The 13704-nt window shown below is 39.6% G+C and overlaps 1 protein-coding gene and 1 long non-coding RNA gene across 3 annotated transcripts in view; one reads left to right on the top strand and one right to left on the bottom strand.

The window, feature by feature from the left end:
• Window positions 1-2253, bottom strand: part of LOC133256023 (uncharacterized) — a 46276-nt gene extending 44023 nt beyond the window's left edge. The window contains exon 1 of the long non-coding RNA XR_009739082.1: window positions 2097-2253. This is a non-coding gene — a long non-coding RNA (uncharacterized LOC133256023). The remainder of the gene's footprint in view (window positions 1-2096) is intronic.
• Window positions 2254-2375: 122 nt separating this feature from the next.
• Window positions 2376-13704, top strand: part of DPH6 (diphthamine biosynthesis 6) — a 189358-nt gene continuing 178029 nt past the window's right edge. For both annotated transcript variants that reach the window (XM_061430695.1, XM_061430696.1), the window contains exons 1-3: window positions 2376-2457; window positions 7232-7326; window positions 12321-12514. In XM_061430695.1, the coding sequence (XP_061286679.1) occupies window positions 2435-2457; window positions 7232-7326; window positions 12321-12514 (312 nt within the window). In that variant the 5' untranslated portion in view covers window positions 2376-2434. The remainder of the gene's footprint in view (window positions 2458-7231; window positions 7327-12320; window positions 12515-13704) is intronic.

Raw genomic sequence — 13704 nt, 5'->3', positions numbered from 1 at the left:
TAAATCACTTCAGTTGTGTGATGTGCGACTCTGCAATCCTATGGACTGTAGCTCACCTGCCTCCTCTGTCCATGGGATTCTCCAGGCAAGAATACTAGAGTGGGTTGCCAATTCCTCCTCCAGGGTATCTTCTGGACCTAGGGATCAAACCTGTCTCTCTTTATTCTTCTGCATTGGCAGGCAAGTCCTTTACCACTAGTGCCGCCTAGGAAGCCCCCTAAAGGAGTGGGCAAACCACCTAAGCCACCCAAACCACCCCTCCAATACGACTTCTGGACACACTGCTACCCTCACCTTATATAAGGAACCAACTCACTCCCTGCCTCCAGGAGTGAATAAGGCAAACTGTTACTTCTTTTCACTGTCCTCTGTTTGCCTGAATTTCTTGTCTGACCTCTTATCAATTTCTATTGATTAGGCAAGCCAAGAACACCGGCTGGTATCAATAATACGATACTTCTTCCTTCATCACTAGAAACTCCTTTCCCACTTTTCTGGGCTGCTTCAGCAACACTGGCTAGCCTTGTTTTTCCACAGACACATAATGCATCTAAAGTCTTGGCTCTAGTTTTTTTCTTCTGCGTGTGTGTGTGTGTGTGTGTCCATCAGTCGTGTGTGACTGTTCGCAACTCCATGGACTGTAGCCAGCCAGGCTTCTCTATCCATGGAATCCTCCAGGCAAGAATACTGGAGTGGTTACCATTGCCTTCTCCAGGGGATCTTCCCCACCCAAGGATTAAACCTGAGTCTCCTGCATTGCAGCAGAGTCCCTGTGCCACCAGCGAAGTTCTTCTTCTGCCTAGAGTATAACAAGTTACTTACACAGTTGACTTTTCTTCAAGTTGGCAACTTGTCTATCACCTTCTTCCTGATTCCTGTCAAGCTCTATTCTTTTTCACACAGCACTCCTTTTTTTAATATACTATGTAACTTTTTAGCTGCACATTGCCTGCTCTCCCCACCTCCACATACACTCCACAGGAGTAAAGTGGGACTTAAGCGATTTTTGTTTTATTCATGGATGCATCCCAAGTATTAGGGGAAACTGACCAAAATTATCCATGCTGGCCAGGCACCACAGTAACTTAGTTGCTTCCTGGTAAGGAACAAGGAACTAACAAGATGGAAGAATTCCAGAAAGTTCAAAAGGAGACACCATATGTCCTACCGACTTCCCAGAATCCTCTTCGCTGGAATCCATATTGGCTGAACAATGTGCATGCCACCAGGAAGGATCCTGAGTCAAGAGTGATTGGCCAAAATCTAGGAAACTAACTCCATCAACATAAGGCCTGAGATTGCAACCATGGTGGCAGAGCAGTCCTCCTGGGCTCCCTTACCCTTCTACTCTGCGCTCGGGCACCCCTTCCCAATAAACTCTCTTGCTTTGTCCATACCTGTGTCTCCTCAGACAGTTCATTTACAGCATTAGACAAGAGCTCATTCTCAGCTCTGGACAGGGGCCCCCTTCCTGAAACACAAGAGCCTGAAGCAGAGCCAGATACCCGAAAGGCATTCAATGAACACCTGGTGAAAAAGTTTAGAAGCTAGAATTTCCTTCTGCAAGGCTGCTGGTCTTTGGTGGTTGTTGCTGCTGCTAAGTCGCTTCAGTCGTGTCCGACTCTGTGCGACCCCATAGACGGCAGCCCACCAGGCTCCCCTGTCCCTGGGATTCTCCCGGCAAGAACACTGGAGTGGGTTGCCATTTCCTTCTCCAATGCATGAAACTGAAAAGTGAAAGTGAAGTTGCTCAGTCGTGTCCGACTCTTGGCAACCCCATGGACTGCAGCCTACCAGGCTCCTCCATCCATGGGATTTTCTAGGCAAAAGTACTGGAGTGGGGTGCCATCTGGTAATTAAGCCTTAATCGGCTTCCTAGCTTCTTTATTACAGAGTGACCAAACCACAGGGAGCCTAGCGGTCCTGGGAATAGCTCCAGAAGGAAGTTTGAGGTACTGAGGAGATCAAACCTAAAAAACTGAAGGGTTCGGTTCTTTTAGATGGGTGGCTGAGTTAGTAAAGACCAACGTACTCTCCCTTTATATGTCCACAGGTGTTTCGATTGGTAGCGTAAGTGACTTTGAACATTCTCCTACCCAAACAAATCCAGTGCCCCCGAGCCCAGCTCTGCGATGCGGGCCTTGACCTTCCCAGGCAGCTTCAGTGCCCTCACTTAGGTGGTTAGGCCGCGCCTAAACAGCGCTCTTTCCGGGGACGCGACATCCGTGAGTCACGGACTAGGCGCCAAGTGACGCGTGCTTCGCGCCCAGGTATCTCTCTGGCCGCCGCACGGGCGGCAGCGCCGGTTGCCTGACAGGCGGCGGAGCGAACAAGCGCTTGAGGCCCCGGACACGTCACGGCGGGGGCGGGGGCGACGGCGGCGACTTCCCGGCTCCCACCCGCGCTCGCCGCACGCACGCGCACTGCGCCCAGCATGAGGGTCGCAGCTCTGATCAGGTAACGCGGCGTCCACGCTGCCTTCCTCTTCCCTGTCAGCCTCTAGTCCTTTCCGACTGACCGGGCGGGAGCTGCCGCCGCCGCCGCCGCCGCCGATCGGGCGGTGCCGTGCAGGAGCCGCTGGTCGCGGGCTCGGCGGCTTCTCCTGGCCGCAGGAAGAGGCGGGGCCTTCGGGCTACAGCCTGCCGGGTCCTAGGTCCCGGGCTGGCACTCTTCCTGTCTGTCGGTCGCCGCCTCCCTGGTTGTCTGGGCTCCAGACCTGGGTTCAGATTGAATTTACATTTTAAACTGCTGATGCCTGGGACTCACGGCCAGAGCGTTTAGTTCGTCTGACCGGGACCTGGGTCGGATTCTCAAAAGCTGTAATGGGCTGTGGAGTTTGAGAGGCTGTACTTGACGCCACTTAGTGTCCCCTACCCTTTTCTTTTCGTTTTTTTCTCAGGATCCTATCTTTCTGCGGGTCCTCCGGCCCAGCCTGATTCCCTAGGTTGCAACCAGCCCCGCCCCCTCTCACAAAAGACCACCTTTCCCTCTTCTGCATCCCAGTAGTGACAGAACTGCTTCTGACAAGGATGTGCTTTACGTTGGTGTCAAGGATAGAGATGGAATTATCCTGTTTTATTGCTTTGGAGACTCATTGCGTTTATAAAAGTGACTTTATGGTAACATACTCCACATTCCAAAAAGAGTTTGAAATCTATAGTAACCCATCATGTTTAGGGGTCTATGACGACCAAAGGCTGGTCAGTTTAAATGGCTCCATACTCGTTCTGTGAATTGAAATAAAAGGGAACAAAATAACAACATGCAAAAGGAAATTTAAACTGAACGTTTGTTTTAATTGGATCGATGTAGAGTGAGTTGCATGCAACCATGCAACCTGGAAGATTTCATGAAAATCTTTGTTCAGTACCTTAGGAAATTAATACTGGCTGAAAACAGTGTGACCCATTAAGAACTCTGGATATAACACCTTTTACTTCAGTGCCATTGTTAAGATACTAAGACTATAGTGCCAAAATAATTATTTTTATACAGTGAATTTCTTCTGTAAACTGAATGATTAAGCTTTCACCATTATGAATGAAATTCAGTTGATATAGATCAGTAAGAATAAAAAGCAGTCCAGGAAATGAGTAATTCACATCCACATGCAGTTTATCAAAAGTTTAACCATTCAAGTAAGACACTTAACTACAGTCTCAGAAATGTTGGAGGGAAAGAGAGAAGAAAATTGGTATAATTTATTACACCAGTGTATGTATTTTTATAATAAAAAAGCTTATTACTTTTTAAAAGAAGCAATGTTGGAAAATTGTTGCTAAAATGTAAGATCTATATAAGTGTTGGAAGATATGCTTTAAGTTGGAGTACAGAACATAATATGTACATACAAATATCAGTGCGTGCGTGGTTAGTCACTTCAGTCGTGTCCGACTCTCTGAGACCCAATGGACCATGGCCCACCAGGCTCCTCTGTCCATGGGATTCTCCAGGCAAGAATACTGGAGTGGGTTGCCATTTCCTTCTCCAGTGATAAAGTGTGAAGTGAGTGAAGTGAAGTCGCTCAGTCGTGTCTGACTCTTTGCCACCCCATGGACTGTAACCTACCAGGCTCCCCTGTCCATGGGATTCTCCAGGCAAGAGTACTGGAGTGGGTTGCCATTTCTTTCTCCAATATAAATGTGAATGCATACATAATACATATATACAGTTGTATGCACATACACTTGAATGTATTTGGATTTGAATTTAATACTGTGAATCTACTTGTAATAAGTATGTTTAGTGTGTGTATGTGGGTGCACTAAGAGATGAGATATGTGTGTGCATTCTAGAGAATAAGAGAAACCAAGATTCTTACATATCTTTACACTGTGAAGAACATTATTTTCCTAATACACAAAAGTTTGAGTCATTTAATTTTACAGTTGAATGGCATCTCGAGGATTAGTTAGGCCATTCTCTAATTTTATAACAAAGCATATAAACCCAAGCACAATGAGTAACTTAGCTTAGTATTCCAGAATTGGGAACTAAAATTCTGATCTTCTATAGGATGTCTCCCCTAACATATGTTATGTATTTTGTAATGTTCTAAGAAGTGAGTATGGAAAAGGCAATGGCACTCTACTCCAGCACTCTTGCCTGGAAACTCCCATGGACTCAGGAGCCTGGTGGGCCGCAGTCCATGGGGTCGCTAAGAGTCAGACACGACTGAGCAACTTACTTTCACTTTTCACTTTCACGCATTGGAGAAGGAAATGGCAACCCACTCCAGTATTCTTGCCTGGAGAATCCCAGGGATGGGGGAGCCTGGTGGGCTGCCGTCTATGGGGTCGCCCAGAGTCGGACACGACTGAAGCGACTTAGTAGTAGTAGTAAGAAGTGAGTAAGGGACTCAGCCTTTTCCAAACTTAATTTGACCTTAAAAAGCTTATGTTCTTAGAGCATTTGTTGGACACTGTTGTCCCACAGGGGGCTTCCCATGTAGCTCAGCTGGTAAAGAATGCCTGCAATGCAGGAGATCCCCACTGGATTCCTAGTTTGGAAACATCTGCTGGAGAAAGGATCATCTACCCACTCTGGTATTCTTGGGCTTCCCTAGTGGCTCAGATGGTAAAGAATCTGACCGCAATGCAGGAGATCTGGATTTGATCCCTGGGTCGGGAAGATCCCCTGAAGAAGGGATAGGCTACCCACTCCAGTATTCTTGGGCTTCCATGGTGGCTCAGCTGGTAAAGAATCCACCCGCAATGTGGGAGACCTGGGTTTGATCCTTGGGTTGGGAAGATCCCCTGGAGAAGTGAATGGCTACCCACAGGGCACAATTTGGGAAATACTGTTTTAAAATCATATTTTAGATCTTAGCATATTTTAAAATAAAAGGCCAAGTTCTGATTTTGGATATATACCCTTTAATCTTTAATACTCTAAATATTCTAAAGAATTAGATCGTTGCATCCTGCAGAAATCCAACAGTGAGGTTCAATAGGAGAAGTTATACTTATGGGATATACAAGATATACATATGGGAATATCAGAATCTAAGGGATGAGAGTGTGATGTGTAACTTCACTTTGCCCTTTGCAATTTCCCTCCCCTGGAGAAGTTCAGGAATAACTATTGTTACTGATCAGAATATGGTTGTTGTCGTTTAGTTGCTAAGACACGTCTGACTCTTGCAACCCCATGGACTTAACCCACCAGGCCTCTATGTCCATGGGATTTCCCAGGCAAGAATAGTGGAATGGGTTGTCATTTCCTTCTCCAGTGGATCTTCCTGACCCAGAGATCAAACCAAGGCTCCTTCATTAGCAGGGGATTCTTTAACACTGCGCTACCTTGGAAGCCCTCAGAATGTGGTGAAAGTGAAAGTCACTCAGTCATGTCTGATTCTTTGCAACCCCATGGATTATACAGTCCATGGAATTCTCTAGGCCAGAATACTGGAGTGGGTAGCCGTTCCCTTCTGCAGGGAATCTTCCCAACCTAGGAATTGAACCAGGGTCTCCTGCATTGCAGGCCAATTCTTTACTAACTGAGCTATCAGGGAAGCTCTCAAAATGTGGTACAGGCTGACAAATGCTGGGAACTAAAAAGGCAAAAGGGCCAGCTTCTAGGATAATCAGTCTCTTAGTTTCTTTGCTTATGAATAAGTCTAAACATTGTATTTAAAACGACTGCCTGTAATGTGGGAGACCTGGGTTCAATCCCTGGGTTGGGACGATCCCCTGGAGAAGGAAATGGCAACTGACTCCAGTATACTTGCCTGGAAAATCCCATGGACAGAGGAGCTTGGTGGGCTACAGTCCACGGGGTTGCAAAGAGTTGGACACGACTGAGTGACTTAACTTTCTAACTTTCAGACATTGTCTGGGGGTACACTTGCAGATTTTAAGCAAAGATTAGAATGAACGGAAACAGGAATAAAACAAAGGAAGGGAGACAATGATTTTTAAAAAAGAAGAAACATGCATAGAGAGGAACAGTAGAGTATTTTACCAAAATAGTATAATGGTTGCAATTCAACCTTATTAAAGATGAACTAACACTGGTCTTATGATTTGCCTTAGGTAGATTTGCCTTAGGTAGATTTGGTACCAGAATTTAGAAGTCCCTGTCAATTTGTTTATTAGATTTATGACTCAGGCCTTATCCTGCCATCATATGTAGTGATGGTTGAAAGCTGAAGTATTTACAGTACTGATGTTTAACTTTATCAGTGTAATTCAGCATTTTGATTTCAACCTCTACAGAATTTGAACCCACCAAGTATGTCAGACTTTGTCATTTGACTGGATCTCAGATCTTTAATTTGATCCTTTAATTGGTGCTGGTGACCATCATTAGTATTCTCAAAGTGGGAAAGAACAGGTACTTTTTGTACTTTTTCATAGAAAATTTCATCTGAGAAGTGTATATAATGTGTTTAACTGGAATGTAAAATTAAATCATTTTTTTTTTTTGCAAAACACTTTATATATTAAAGCAAAACTGCTATCAAAAACCAAAGAGTTACCATTTTAGCATAATCTTTGTTATGATGGCATATAATTTCATAAGCCCTTGTGAGTAGCAACTTTAGATATTCAGATTCCTTTGATCAGTTGCATATGCTGTGGAAATTACACATTCTAATGCAAAATAAGTCCCTCATATTCTGAAGAGCTGAAAAAAATAATGTGTTCTATTTTGATGTGTAATCAGTCTATGTTTAATAACAGTCAGTAACCTGATATTTATTTGTCTCCTTATCTATTTATTTTTTTAGTGGTGGGAAGGACAGCTGTTATAATATGATGCAGTGCGTTGCTGCTGGGCATCAGATTGTTGCTTTAGCAAATCTAAGACCTGCAGAAAACCAAGGTAAGTGTATGCATATATTGGAAAGTTCTCTAAATGACTGAAACTCCAGCCTCATAATTGCATTCTCTTGTATGTAATATGCAAACAATTAATGGGAACTCATATCTTTAGCGCTGTTTAGATGCTACATTCTGTGCTTAGTGTTTTCAATTATGTAATATTTAATCCTCCTAAGAACTCCTAGAATGTTACTCCTAGGCAAAGATACTGAAGCTTCAAGTTTTTTTTGTCCAAGGTAAAATAGCTAGTACAAACTTGTAGAGCTGACACTTAAATCCTCTTACTTCAGAGTGCACTGTTGTTCCACTACGAAAATTTTCCAAGTGTTGTTGGCAATGCACAGGTAAATAACATACAATTCTTTGGAGCTTGGAAAGTAAGACATATATGAATAAATGATAATACATAACTTTCGTTATTAAAAGCATTCAGTTTAGTCATCTTAGATGTAAACTAAATGTGTGATACTTGAGAAATCCATTGAACAATACATTTCCACTTTTTATTCATCTATGGTAATAAGGACATCTACAAATAATCCACAGACCTTATTTTAGCTACTTTTTTCAGTTTTCCTCCAATGAAATTTCTCCATTTAGATGTTTTTGTTTTTTTTTTTCTCTGTGTCCATGTCGGTATCCAAGTTTCCTCTTTTAATATAGACACCAGACATATCTGGTGAAGGGCTCACTCTAATGACTTCATTTTAACTAATTACATCTTCAATGACTCTATTACCAAACAAGGTAACATTTTGAGGTATTAGATGTTAGGACTTTACCCCAAGAATTTGGGAATGACACAGTTCAACCAACAAAATCTTTTTTTCTTTTTAATTGAGATATAATTGATATATAATACTGTATTCATTTTATTTGTATAACAGTGATTATATATATGTATATAATATATAATCATTTCACTATATAGTGAAATGATTACCACAATAAGTTTACGTTACATCCATCACCACACTTAATTATATATATTTTTTCCCAGACTTTTAAATAAAAGAAAAATATTCATTGATTTGCTTTTCATACTCTTTTATTATACTCATGCAACCATAGATATTAACTGTTAAAATGTAACAGAGGGAGATTAAACTTGTCTAACTCTATTACTGCTTTTCTACTAAGATCTTTTTATCATCCCCTTTACTCAGCTTCTTTTAAGATTCCATGCTTTTGCTGTACTATTATTTTGGGATTAATTAAATGAGTATTATATACTAAAACACTAATAATTCCTGGCGTGAAGTAGGTCCCCAATAAATTTAGTTTAATCTGAGTGAGTGAGTAAAAGTGAGTGTTAGTTGCTTAGTTATGTCTGACTCTTTGCAATCCTTTGGATTGTAGCCCACCAGGCTCCTCTGTCCATGGAATTCTCCAGGCAAGAATACTGGAATGGGTAGCCATTACTTCTCCAGAGGATCTTCCTGATCCAGGGATTGAACCTGGGTTGTGAGCAGATTCTTTACCCTCTGAGCTACCAGGGAAGCCAGTTAAATCTGAATCTTGCACTAGATATTTTTCTTCCTTCCTTCCTTCGTTCCTTCTTCAGTGCTGCCAGCCTATTGAATCTTTATTTTTATATCATTTTAGAGTTATTTTCTATTTTTTTAATGCCCAAATAGATTGTTTGTAAACTTCTTGAGAGGAGAGGTCATATCTTCTATATTCCTTTAATTGTTCCTCAGCACTTGGGGCAATTCTGTGCCCATGATAGGCATTCACTCAAGGTTTATTGATTGGTGGATGAATAATGAACTAACTAGAATTAACCCTGCAAGGCAAGCAGTTATCTGAGTTTTCTTTCCTTCTCTGATTAAGAGCCAAATAATGCTTGAAGTGAAGTGGGAATATAAAGATTAGAAGTATTTTATAGGAGGAAGTAGAACAGGTCCTGTGAAGGTCCTGTGGAGGGTCAGGTGTAAACATACACTTTAGGATTTTGTATGGGTTTCTGAGGTGGGGAGATTTGGGAGAATGGCATTGAAACATGTATAATATCATGTATGAAACGAGTCGCCAGTCCAGGTTCGATGCACGATACTGGATGCTTGGGGCTGGTCCACTGGGATGACCCAGAGGGAGGGTATGGGGAGGGAGGAGGGTTCAGGATGGGGAACACAGGTATACCTGTGGCGGATTCATTTCGATATTTGGCAAAACGAATACAATATTGTAAAGTTTAAAAATAAAGTAAAATTTAAAAAAAATAGTAGCATTTTCAAAGTACTATGTTTAGAAAGTGACCTCCTATTTTGGACTTTAAATAATGAAGAGAAAATTCTTTAAGGGTGAGTGGGAACTATACTACAATTTCTATATTATAAAAGAAGAAGCAGAATTTCCTTGCAGGTTGTATTCCATGGACAGAGGAGCCTGGTGGGCTACAATCCAGGAAAGAATTTTCTTATCCTTTGTGGCCAGTCAGGCAAGTAAGTTTTTTAGGCTTTCTATCTTTAGAGGTGTTGGTATTTAAAAAGAAGATTGTTTATATAATACATACATGATGTAATTTCACTCCGTGGAATTTTTATCTTGTCTTCAACTTTTCTACATGAATAGTTATAGTTCCCTTGTACGGAATCACTGATGTACAGATTTTGACTTATAGTGTGTTTACATTGAAATACATTAGTTGAAAATATCCTGTCAAAAATTCATTTAATACACCCAACCTACTGGTCATGATAACTTAGCCTAGCCTACCTTAACTCTGCTTAGAACACTTACATTAGCCTACAGTAGGGCAAAATCATCTAACACAAAGCTTCTTTTATAATAAAATGTTGAATATCTTATGTAGTTTATTGAATTCTGTGGTGGGTAGAAGTGAAAAACAGAATGGTTCTTAAGTATATCAGTTGTTTGCTGTCTTGATCATGTGGTTGCTTGGGAGCTGTGGCTATCTACTGCTGCTGCCCGGTATCACAGAGAGAATGGACCATGTATCACTAGTCTGGGAAAAGATGACAATTCAAAATTTGAAGTACAATTTTTATTTAATGTGTATTGCTTTTGAACCACTATGAAGTTGAAAAATCCTGCTTTGAATCATCTTTATAATCTTCCTTGTGCTTAAGGTTCACTAGCAGGGTGGGTAAGATGACAGGCAAAGTATATCTTTAAATTATGCCTCTTAGTGGAAGGCTCCTCTGTCCATGGGATTCTCCAGGCAAGAATACTGGAGGTTGCCATTCCCTTCTCCAGAGGATCATCCCAACCCAAGGATCAAACCTGGTTCTCCTGCATTGCAGGCAGATTCTTTACCAGCTGAGCCACTAGGGAAACCCTAGAATATTGTTAGTGAGAAAGAATTTAGTAGTAAATGGAATTGGAATATTACAAACTAAAAGCTTGAGGAAATCAGCTGCACTCTCATGATAATGGAAGCAAATAGATGGCTATGGGTTGGTGGATGGAGAGAGTTTAGCTAATCTTGATTTAAAATCAACAGGATGTTGGTGATTATTGAATGATTCATTGACTGGCTTTTTTTCTCCCCCTAAACATGTAAAAGGAATCTTAACGAGGAATGACTGGTAGAGATGACTCCAGTATAAAGTTGGTTAAACTGAATCATAGCACTGAGTTTTCAATGGGTAGTCTGGAAAAGAGTTTATCCCCATAATGGGGATAAATGTGAACTTGTCATAAAATTCACAAAGCTATCTCTTTAAATTTGTAGTAGGAACTTTTGTGGCATGTTAATTGAGGTGCTTCAGACAACAGTGGAGCCTTTTGGTTTTATTTGATCTCATACTATTATTGTTATCTAGCTTCCATTAATAAAAGTTACGTTGTGGTTGGGACTAAATGGAGCCTTAAAGGAAAATTGTCGTTTAGGTTTTTGAATTCAGTAAAATGTTGTAATTATTTTGCTAACATCAGGAAGTTTCTGGCTGAGAAACTCAAAGTTATTTAAATATATTAATTCGCTTGTATTAATTGTCTTTAAAGCTAGTACATTTAAAGATCTAGTTTAAATTTGAGATGAAGGTAATCTAAGAGGCTTTTAAGTTACTTTGGCTATATCTCTCCTTCCTACTGAAACCAGGACTAGACAGATTTACAATAATAATATGAATACTTGGAAACCAATCTGTTGTATGAGCCAAAATCTGATAGCATACTGTGGCGATTTTGATTATTGAAGGCCCTTACAATATAATTTTTCATGCCTTTTGATAAAATTCTTTCACATTCAGTGGAAAGCTTAGATCTGCTCGGCATATATGCATATATACACATATACGCACAGATACACACATATATGTCAAACATTGTTTTGTAACTTTTTAAAAGCTTAAAAATGTTTTTTAACACCTTCCTTGTCATTATTATTGTACCATAGCATTTCTAGATATTGTGTTTACAACACAAATACCCTACAAAAATGTAAGTGTTATACAGATAAATTTGAGAGATAATTCATACACTCTCGCCTTGTTAGAGCATCTTAAAGCTGCTTAGCCTAGGAAGAATTGCAGTTAAAACACCTATTTAATATGGTTTATCCTCATTTTTTATATAAATTCATTTACCCACGGAATCCTTTATTTTTTCATGCAGTACCTAATAATATCTCATGGGATTTCTATTCTGCAGGACATACTTTAGAAAATACTCTTCTTCAAAATTATATTAATAGCTGCATAGTATTATGTGAATATACTATAATTTTAATCTATTGATATTATAAACAATGCTGTGATGACTATCTTTGCACATAATCTTTATGTATATTCATGATTCTGTTTTCTAAAAAATAGAGTAAAGAAATCAAAAAGCCTATTCCAGTATATTTCTAAGTTCATTTGTATCACTAAAAAGGTTCATGTGATTCATCTGTTTTGAATATTTTTGTTCCTATTGATATTTTTGGAATCAAGTTGTGTTGACTGCTCTCTAGGCAGTGAAACTCAGGTGGACTTTCAAACCCACTGTCTTTCATTCTGTTTGATTATTTCCCTTTATTTGTTGCAGTGGGGTCAGATGAACTGGATAGCTACATGTATCAGACAGTGGGTCATCATGCCATTGATTTGTATGCAGAAGCGATGGCTCTTCCCCTCTACCGCCGTACCATAAGGGGAAAGAGCGTGGATACGGGACCAGTGTACACCAAATGTGAAGGTGATGAGGTTGAAGATCTCTATGAGCTTTTGAAACTTGTTAAGGTATGCAGAGCGACTAATTACATTTACTGAGTTTAGTATGTAATTTAGTAAATTATATTTACTGAATTATTTATTAATAAATATTTTATAACTCCAAGCAGCCCAACTATTCTTTGAAAAGCTATTTTGTCTTTTCAGTTAGAAAACTGTTACTATGCCTTTATATTAAATATTATTTAAAAATAGAATTTTTGGTATAGTCTGGCACCGATAATTGTCAAATGATATTTACCCAAGTTTTCCTTAGGATTTTGGAGTTGATGAACTTTCAATCATGTTTTTAGCAAATATTTTTTTGAATGCCTTGTTATATATAGTTCTAGGCACCGGGGATAGGACAATGAACAGACAGAAAAAGTCTTGTTTTGTTGGAGCTTACTTTTCTGTAGGAGACAGGTCAGTAAGCAAACACATAAATTATATGCGTGGTGGTGAAGAGTTCTGTGTAGAAAGATGAAGCGGAGTCAAGGTGATGAAGAGTGATGGCAGTGAGTGGTCCAGAAAGACCTTTCTGCTTTGGTGAAATTTAAATAGACCTAAAGAGAGACTGAGCCTTACTTTAAGTTTGTGAAAGAGGTTTATAAATTAAATACTTAAGTTTCTGAATATAAGAGTTTGCAGCAATTGTGCATTCATTCTTAATTTCTCAGGATAGAAAATTGAGGAGAGAAAGTATGGGACTTATCTGTCTACTAGGTACTATACTTAGTAAATGTTAATTAATAGATATCCTTTTATATTAAGCAGTCATCTTTTTATTCTTATTATAGTCAACTATTTGAATACAGTTCAGTACTCTTAAATATGAATTTTATCCAGTCAACTACAGGCAATTCATATAAGGTGTAGCTAGTGAAATAGAGAATTTAAACCAAATATTTCCTTGATGTCTTAATATTTTTTTTACAAAGGAAAGAAAATTTCTGTCCCTTCTTGTACCAAGGGACATTGCATTTTATTTTCTCATTCTTTAGAGAAGTTTAGCTTTTCAGAAGTTATGTTATGAACCCCTGTCATGAAAAAATTTGCTAGTCCCAAATAGCTATTTTAGTGCTGTACTTCAGATTTGATGCTGATCAAAGCCTAATATTAATTAAGAATTTTGATTTTAAAAATATATGAAACTCTTCAATTCATTTCACTTTGAAACTGTCTCTTATTTTCTACGTCAATTCAGTTCAGTTTAGTTG

This window comes from Bos javanicus, chromosome 10, assembly GCF_032452875.1.
Source record: "Bos javanicus breed banteng chromosome 10, ARS-OSU_banteng_1.0, whole genome shotgun sequence".
NCBI classification, from domain to species: Eukaryota; Metazoa; Chordata; class Mammalia; order Artiodactyla; family Bovidae; genus Bos; species Bos javanicus.
This window is presented reverse-complemented; position numbering and strand designations above follow the sequence as displayed.